This window comes from Cibotium barometz, chromosome 53 (assembly GCF_041138505.1).
Source record: "Cibotium barometz isolate CiBa-2024 chromosome 53, ASM4113850v1, whole genome shotgun sequence".
NCBI classification, from domain to species: domain Eukaryota; kingdom Viridiplantae; phylum Streptophyta; class Polypodiopsida; order Cyatheales; family Cibotiaceae; genus Cibotium; species Cibotium barometz.
Window position 1 is genome coordinate 28,210,754 of NC_141098.1, and position 9,532 is coordinate 28,220,285.

The 9,532-nt window shown below is 45.7% G+C and overlaps 1 protein-coding gene across 2 annotated transcripts in view; it reads left to right on the forward strand.

The window, feature by feature from the left end:
- LOC147608482 (uncharacterized) overlaps positions 1 to 9,532 on the forward strand; it is a 111,354-nt gene that overhangs the window by 91,569 nt on the left and 10,253 nt on the right. For both annotated transcript variants that reach the window (XM_086789165.1, XM_086789164.1), the window contains one exon: positions 4,679 to 5,017. In XM_086789165.1, coding sequence (XP_086645291.1) covers positions 4,679 to 5,017 — 339 coding nt within the window. The remainder of the gene's footprint in view (positions 1 to 4,678; positions 5,018 to 9,532) is intronic.

Consider the following 9,532-nt stretch of genomic DNA (forward strand, 5'->3'; position numbering starts at 1 on the left):
TTCAGGGACTCTTGGGGTGGATAGAGTAGAACGCTATCCTATTAGAAGTCGCCTAACAAAAGAAGCACAACAACAATTGCCTCTTATGTTTGGTTCGAAGGGTGAGGTCATCTCGCCATGGGATGGTCATTACCCTTTGGCACGTGCTCGGGAACTCCAAGGGCAGTCTGAGATCACAAATACCATGTCTAAAAATGCAATGCTTCAAAAGGTTCGTGATTTGGCAGATTGTCCTGGGCCTAGTACACGGCCTTGTTGATTCCTTTTCTGGGAAGGCTTATGAAAATTGTACAATGGAATGTAAAGGGTATTTCTTCGCGCCAAAAGCAGTTCAGGCTTTGGCGTACAACTTTTTATCATGGTTGGGATGTTTTGTGTGCAGTTGAACATAAGCGGCATAAGTTGGCTGGCAAAGCCTATGTATATAAGGGGTTTCATGTTTTCTACAGCGGACATCTTGCTTCGCAGTCAGGTGTTATGTTTGCTGTTCGTTCGCAGTTTCAGCCTTCTCTTGTGATTCAAGATGTTCATGGAAGATTTCTAGTGATACAAATTGTTTGGGATGATACGCCTTTATGGTTATTAGGGGTGTATGCTCCAAATAATGCTCGTGCACGCCGTTTGCTGTGGAATGACTTGTGTGCTCTTTCAATCTCTCATCCTGGCTTTGTGATGGGAGACTTTAATGTGTGTGTCTCCGGGGAGCAAGCCACGTCGCCTCATTCTGTAATGGATGGCCCGGAGAGAATGGCGTGGGAAGCTTTTGCAACAAGGTCGCTAAAACCAAGACATGTGGTCTTGGTTGCATCCAGATGAAAGGGGTTACACTTATGCCTCACAACAGTTTCGGGGCACTTATGCTAGATTGGATAGGATGTATATTTTACATCAAGATCTCTTTTTGCCAGAGGTTCTTACTATGATGGTTGATCAGCAACAGGTTTTGTCGGATCATTGGCTGCTTGTGTTTGAAATGGTCTATCATCCTGTGGATGCATATAAAGGCTTGTTGGGACGCTTGCCTTTGCGCTTAAATCACACTTTTTTGGAGCATGAAGTTTTTGATGTTTATATGCGTCAGTTGATACGACATTTCTCCACAAGAGTGTCCATGGCTGATTATCATGCTTGGCCAGTGTTCCTTACCAACACTCGGAAATTGGCGCGGCATTATGGTCTTGCTAATGCCTCTATACAAAAACAGCATGTGGCTCTTTTTGAGTCGCTTTTAAAGGGCTTGCAGGCGTTCATGTTTACTGACTCTATGGATGCTGAAGTTGTGGATGCCATAGAATGGCTGAAAAAGGAGCTATCTACGGTGCAGGAAGCACAATATGTTCGCTTTAAACTACTTGCACGTCTTGATGCTTTGCGGGATGCTAACTGTCAATCTCATCGCTTCTATGATAAGTTGCATCAAAAACATATGCGTGAGAATATTGTTAGGCTGATGGATGCCCAAGGCAACCTTGTTACTCAACCTTCTGAGGTTATTCAGCATTGCATCAGGTTTTATGAAGATTTGCTTGCCCCTCGAAAGGATGTCTCGCCGGCTGTCCTGGCTGCAAGGGAGTCATTGTTTGCTGAAGTACGATATCAAGTTGACCCTGATGTGGCGGTTCAGCTTGATGCTCCTGTTACTCAAGGGGAAGTGGAAGCTATTCTCTCCAAACTTCCCATGGGAAAGAGCCCTGGTTGGGATGGTTTGACAAATGAGTTTTTCCGAAAATATGCTGATCAGCTTGCAGAGCCTTTGACACTTATTTGTCAAAGGGTTTGGGATGAGGGATATATGCCTGCCCGATTGGAAGTTGGGCATACTTCGTCTGTTGCCCAAAGTCCCTTCGCCTACTTCTTTGGCTCAATGGCGCCCAATCTCACTTATGGGTATTATGTATAAAATCTTTACAAAGATTTTTGCCAATCGCTTGCAAAAGGTGCTTCCTACTCTTATTCATCCATATCAATATGGATTTGTGCATGGCAGGAATATTTTGCATAATATTCTTAATGTTCAAATTGGAGTGGATTATGCCAAGGCAAAGAAGCAAGAGATTGTGATGGTGCAGTTGGATCTTGAAAAAGCTTTTGATCATGTCAGCTGGTCTTTCCTTTCTCAGTTAATGATAGCCATGGGCTTTGGTCCCAAAATGGCTAATTTGGTGCATTTACTTGGCTCTGGCTCTATCACGCGGATTATACTCAATGGAGGACTTTCGGATGGTATTTCTCTCACCTGTTCTCTCCGGCAGGGCTGTCCTCGTAGCCCTCTTTTCTTTGCCATTGCCACTCATCCTATGTTATCTCGCCTAGATGCTATGGCATCGCATGGTGAAGTGGTTGGTTTGCATCTCCCGCATGGCAAGCAATTGGTTGCTCAAGCCCTTGTGGATGACACTTTTATGTTTCTCAGGGCCGAAAAAGCCAATATAGATCGAGCAATGGAAGCTTGGAATAATTTTGCATTGGCTTCTGGGCTGAAAATAAATTCAACAAAATCAGCCCTCATTGTATGCACGGAATTTGATCTTGAGGCATTAGGGTGGCAAGGCCGTGTGGTGCATACAGGAGACATTGTTCGTCATCTTGGGTATCCGGTGGGTGTGGATGTGGACCCCCAAGCGCTTCTTGCTTGGATTTCTGCTCGGATCTCGGATAAATTTATGTATTGGAAAGCTCAAGGGTGACCTATGCACGTGAGGGTTAAGGTAGCTCAGGTTATTATGCTTAGCATGATTTCCTATTTTTTGCCTTTGCTACCTTGGACGCACAAATCTCTTCTCCGTTTGGTTGCTCAGGTTATTATGCTTAGCATGATTTCCTATTTTTTGCCTTTGCTACCTTGGACGCACAAATCTCTTCTCCGTTTGGTTGCTCCCATTCAGTTTATGCTCTGGAAGAGGCAAGGAAATATTATGGGTCAAACATGGATAGCTTGGAATCACATTACGACGCCCAAAAGAATGGGTGGGGCTGCTTTACTGGATGTCCGCTTGCATATGGTGGCGCGTAGGTGGGCGCTTTTTCAGGATATGTGTTTGCAGGAGCAGCCTTGGGTATTCATGGCTCGTCACTTGATTGAGTTGGAGGGATTGTCACATGGACGGACACGTGTGCAGGCTTCATGGTGGGACATTGTGAATGCGGCTCATCCTGTCCGTATTCGCTCATCTCACATTTTATCGCATATTCTCCTTTCTTGGCATGAAGTTCTACTATTGGCTCGGTGGGATCCTGGTCATGAAAGACTACGTTTGAACTCTTTGCAGTTCGAAACATTTGTGGAGTCGCATGTCATTGTTTGGCCAGACAGAGATGCTTCACGCATACGACTCAACCGCATGGTCAGGTTAGGCTTGGTTAGAATCCGAGATGCTGTGATACCTGGTCGTGACAGCCATATTCGTTTCGTCATATTCGGCAGTACTTTAGGGTTCCTCGGACATTTCAGCCACTATGGGTTGACATCATGCATGCAGTTGAGCCTTTTACTCCATGGCCTCGGCCGTCTGCAGATCAGCCTTGGCTTGATTGGGCACTATGTAAATCTAGTGACTTGATATCACTTTCAGCTAACCAGGTCTATCATAAGCTCGTATCAGAGAAAGATTGGGTTTCAGCCAAGGCCAATAAGGTGTGGGGATTGCACAAGTCTAAATCATGGTGGCAGAAAACTCTTATGCGTGGTTGGCAGTCTAAACTCCCTTACCAAGGTAAGGTTTTCATTTGGAGGATGTTGGTGGGAGGGTTACCTACACAGGATCAGCTCAGCCGTCGTAAAATTACATTGGCCTCTTGCTTCTTCTGCACGACATGCACTGAAACAGTTATGCATCTGTTCATGAGTTGTCCAGTGGCCCGTCAGATTTGGTCTTTTGTCTCTCGCGTTTGGGAGGTAGTAGAGAGGTCTATTGTTTTGGCTCATCAGTGGATATTTGGGATTTGTCCTCAAGTCATTACTTCGGACAGTCACCTTCTGATATTCCATTTCCTTAGATGGACAGGACTTTGGCATATTTGGACTACACGGAATGGGTTCATCTTTGATTACTTGTCTGGAATACATGGGCACATTCTACGTATCCGCGGTTTGCTGCTTTGGCAGTTTTCTTCACTTCTCTCAGCTCAGCTACTGGATGCAAATGCTATTTCGTTATGGTCTACGGTGGCTCGGCTGGCTCATCTTTGATGCTTTATCTGGGATGCTTATTTGGCTAGGAGGCTTTCTTATTAGTGTACAGGTTTGCATGGTCATAATCCTTTAGAGGATCTTTTGTGGGGGGTTTTTTTTGGGGCCATAGGTTCCGTGTGAGCCATGTGGCTGATGTACATTTTTTACATATAATATAAAACACCATTTCACGAAAAAAAAAAAAAGAGAGAAATGAAATGAAAGGAAATGATATATTAACATCTCTAAGACGCCATAATGGCCTATGAGACCAAAACTGAGAGTACATCTAAAGTTGGTGTCTCATCAAAGAGAACAACTAAATGAAACTAAAAAGTACAATAAATAGATTGTCTTACAGTTATAAGAACTGTAAGTAAGAACTAAGAGAGAGAGAGAGAGAGAGAGAGAGAGAAAGAGAGAGAGAAACTTGACAAGTTTTTTGGGTTGAAAGAATAGGAGGAACATCTTTTCAAAAATATTTTGGTGATAAATGATTGTTTGCAGGTAATTGTAAACCTTCGTAAAGAGATAGATCAGCTGAAAGAAGAGAATATGTTGCTGCGGTCAAGGCTTGGAATGCGAGCTGAAGGAGACATCACCTCTACTGCATTAATACAAAAAAATGCTGACATGAATCAGCGTGCATTGCCCTTAGCACTTGCTAGTTTTCCCAAATCTCTTACACCCGTTGGTGAAGGAAACGAGGCTTTTGCGACGGGAGGAATGGTAAATAGCAATCAGTGTGGATGGATGCTGGATAAGGAGAGGATGCTAACACAGTTGCGGACTGCTGAAAGGTTACTCTGTAAGAAAATGCCTTCGAGTACAATGGAAAATTTAAAGGTTTGTCAAGTTTTTCTTGTGAAATGTGCTTCAGTGGAACTCAAAATTTTAATTGCCAAGGTCATGAGATCATCATGTTATGCATCCAATAGTTTTGAAAGAATGAATGTTACATGACTTTTCTTACGTCTCAACTCCACCCCCCCCCCAACCCCCCCCAAAAAAAAAGAAAAAAGAAAAGCCGATGCATATACACCATGGAAAAAACAAGTTGAAGAATAGACTCCATGGGTCAAAGCTTTCATTAAAGCTCCCCAAACTGATATGGGGCATACTCATCTAGCAGGGCTGGTATGGAGGATGCGTGGACAGTTGATTCACCCTCACCTTATGGAAAAAATGGATGGTCATTCTTGTGGTCCCTGATAGTTCGCAACACGGAGCTCTCCTAAGGGGAAAGAGAGAATGCGTGAGACACCCAATTGTAAATTCGGGAGGTCCTTATCCCACAGCAGCAAGCTGAGTAGGGGAAGCTGTGGGAAGCAGGCAAAACAATAAAAACAGTGGTCACCAAACCACCCATTCCTAGATCGAGAGGTGTTTCCTATGGGGCCCATCAGACACTGGAATTGCAATGGATAGTCTTGGAACAAGGGAGTTGGCAGTCATTAAAGACCAGCTCCATTCCTCGCCTATGTGGGGACAGATTGATATGCCTGTATTTCAGGAGTATAAGGTGGTGATGCTGTACGCACCAAAAATAGCAAGCTACAATCAGGCCAATCAGACCCTTGGTCATAGAGGGACCATTTGTATCTGAGTCTTGGCTGAATTTCTTCTCTTTGTTGTTGGCTCTGTCATTCTTCTTCAGGCACAAGCACAGTGGATTATTATTGAGGATGGCAATATGAAGTTTTTCATCCTAAGCCTTTATGCACCTACATTCAAGAGGAACAAATTTCTTTTTTCGATTATCCACTGCAGACGTAGAGATTACTAATAATGGTTACTTTAATTTGGCTGAGCAACCCACAGACAAATGAGAGGTGTTTACCCTTCAAAGAGGGCAGCTAAGCAGTTCTTGGCAAATTTTAGAGGAGACGCATGAGCCAATTTTTTGGGTCTTGAGAAGAAGGCTCTTGATTAAGCCTTCTGCTTCAGACCATCAACAAGTGGTTCTTTCTCTTCCATTCCCTATACAGAATGGTGCGCTCTCCCACAGTGCAAGTCCTGAAGAATAATCTACTTATGAGACAGTCAAGAAAGCATTTCGTTTGCATTTTTTGTATTAGTATCTATAGCAAATCTCTGCTAGAGACATTTACTTTGGAGACAAGGGGATGGGGACTCTGCAAATCCCTGCAAGGGGACTGTGCAAATGCCTGCTAGAGGCATTTACTTTGGAGAGAAGGGGACTTTGCAAACCCCTGCAATAAGACCTGGAATCCATCAGTGCAAGAAGCTAGATAGGTCAGATTATTCCATTTGGGAGTTCAAAATAAAAATGTTTTTTGTGGCCAAAAGCCTCTAGAAGATTGTGGACGGCAGAGAAAGAAAGCCAGCTCAAAATTAGCACTAAATTGATAAATACGAGACAGAAAACACAAGCTATGTCATTGATTGTGATTTCCATTTAAGGATCATTGGTGAATCATATCATTATGGGAGCACAAATATTTCATACTCTCAAGCTTGGAACATTTGGAAAGAAAAAATTGAAGTTTTGAATACCGCTAGTGCTTTACACCTGAGAGGATTGAATATAAGATTTTCATTCCCATAATTTTGCATCACTTTAGTCGTGCTTGTAAAAAATTCACAACAAGCTTCTGAGCTTCAACATGGCGGCGGCGAGGATTGCAATGCCCACACTTCAGAGGCCGATTGTCATACTCTTCAAAAGGAGAATATAACAAGGAGAAAGAAAGAACGAAAGAAAGAAACTTTATTAACGTCTATGAGACAAAAAAGGTGTTACAAAGTATCCAAATGTTTCACTGATCCTGGTAAAACATAAAAAATAAAACACTGGAAAAAGATTACTAGCTACAAATACAAGTAGCATCCTCAGGAATACATTAGCACGATGACCCAAGGTCCAAGGAACATCAAGCTAGGGTGGCTGGTGGAGAGGGGTGGCTGGTGGAGAGGTCTCATCATCATCCTCAGGAATTGTGACAAGGGCATCAATGTCCACATGTCCTGTGTGGGAATCTCTATATCACCGGAGCATCTCCTAGACTTCGAGATGAAGGGCGGAGCGCCTATGTGGCCTAGTAAGTCTTGGGCGCCTAGCTCGCTGCATCTGAACCGCCTGGTCTATGGTAACCCCGGGGAAACGGAGAGGCTCTTGTGTGCGTTGTCTAACTCGTCTGAGAGGTGGGGGTCCTGGGTAGGTTCCTCTCTCAGGCGGCGGCAAGAGGCATCCTGAATGTGAGAGTTACGAGAGCAGCCTGAGCCTGCTAGAGCTTCCCTTGTTGCGCATCTGCTGCCATCACCCTCCCTCTGTCCCTCCATCGCCTTCACCAGCGCTTCTACCTCCCCCGCCCTTATCTCCTGCTTCCCTCTTCCTTCGCGTTGCTGTGGTGTGCCTGCCTGCGCTAGTACCCATCTTCATCCTTCCGCTTCGCCTCAGCCCTCGGCCATTGCTCCGACTATGTCCGGTGCCCCCCCCCAACAACACCCTTCCCCCCACCCCCCCACCCCCCCGCCCCCCGCCTGGTACCTGCCCTGCACCTCCTCGCCCTTTTTCCTCTTTCTTCTCCTTTCGGGCGCCGCCCAGTTCTCCCCTTCTGTTCCCTTTCAATTCCACCTCCCAATCCTCTTCTTCATCTCCCAAGTAGGGTTGTTAGAGGCGTCAGAGGCGTTTGGTACAAGACGAGTATGGTGCACGCCCTAAAAGACTCGTATTAGATGCAGGTTGTGTTTGCGTTCAGCAGAAGCCTTGGAGATGATGGACGGGGTTGCGGTGGAGAGGACTGTGGTGGGCGAGGGGATTGGCGTGAGTAGCTGAGGGCTTGCGACTACTTCATGCAACCAGAGCGCAGCCAGTGGGGAACGAGGCCCAGCCATTGCTGTTGCCAAGGCCTGCCTACACCAATGCCAGCTTAAGGGGCTGTCTAGCGCGGAGCGCGGCTAGTGGGGGACGAGGCCGAGCCTTTGCTGTTGCCAGAGCCTGCGTGCGCCAGCGCTAGCTCAAGGGGCTGTCTAGCGTAGGTGAAGCTGAGCGATAGCAATGATGCTCATGCGGCAGCAAGCTTCAGAGCCTCCCAGATGAAGTGATGGATGTGGAGCCAAAGAAGAGGCTTGGAGATGGACAACCAAAGGAGGAAGACCAACTTCCATTTGTGGGTTTGCCTTCACCCCCAAGGGTTGCCCATGGAGAAGCATGGCTCTGATACCATGTTGGAACAGGAGAGCAAGCTAACTCTAGGTGCAGAAAGGAAAGATGGCAAACATAATGAAATGGAAATGAAAACAATGAACAAATAGTTACATGTAGACCAAGATAGCTTGATTTGACTGATGTGACACACAAGAAAGTACATCACTCTTATAGAGTGAACACACACACTCAAGTACCATATGCTTATGGGATAACTCCCAAAGTGACACGTGGCACTCTCTCACACAAAGACTCATAAACTAGTTCCTAGTACACACTAGAACACACTCTTTGACTATGATTTCTCCAACAGCACCGATCCACAGAGTTTGGCCAATATACGGCCAATCATGATCGTCCTCCTGTAATTATTAGGATGAAGTGTTTCGTCGGCTTGGAGGATGAAAGTAATGGTGTTAGGAGACCACGAGGGCTCTATTGAACATGTAGCTAGTAGGGGTGCCAGAGTATCATTGGCATGTGAGATGTACTCGGCAGTGAGTCCCTCGTGATCCTTCGCCCGCCCAACCACCGCCCGTTACATAGTCTACGGATGGCCTTGAGGACCATTCCATTTGTGAAGGAGGAGGTGGTGGGGCAGGGATCGAGTGGTGGGGGCAAAGGTAGCTGATGGGGGATATGATAGAGAGAGTGTGCATTGGACTGCCATGTTTCCACGCAAATGATAGGTGGGAGGGTGTTCTCGGAGTTTCCTCCAAGCCTCTTTGCAGTTCGGCTCTAAGAAGAGTGACAGAGTTGGTATAATTCATCTTATTTTTGAGCTTAGAACTATCGTTTCTTGCATTGGGTGAGGCGTTGAGAAATCCATTGTGCTTGGTGCTTCGTGATTTGCCCAATCCATACCTCATGCTTAAGACAGGAGTGTAGAGAGAGTGTGCATTGGACTGCCATGTTTCCACGCAAATGATAGGTGGGAGGGTGTTCTCGGAGTTTCCTCCAAGCCTCTTTGCAGTTCGGCTCTAAGAAGAGTGACAGAGTTGGTATAATTCATCCTATTTCCGAGCTTAGAACTATCGTTTCTTGCATTGGGTGAGGCGTTGAGAAATCCATTGTGCTTGGTGCTTCGTGATTTGCCCAATCCATACCTCATGCTTAAGACAGGAGTGTGTGGCTCGACATTCGTCATCATACCAACAATTCCAGGGCATGGAACCACAAGGTGGCTTGGC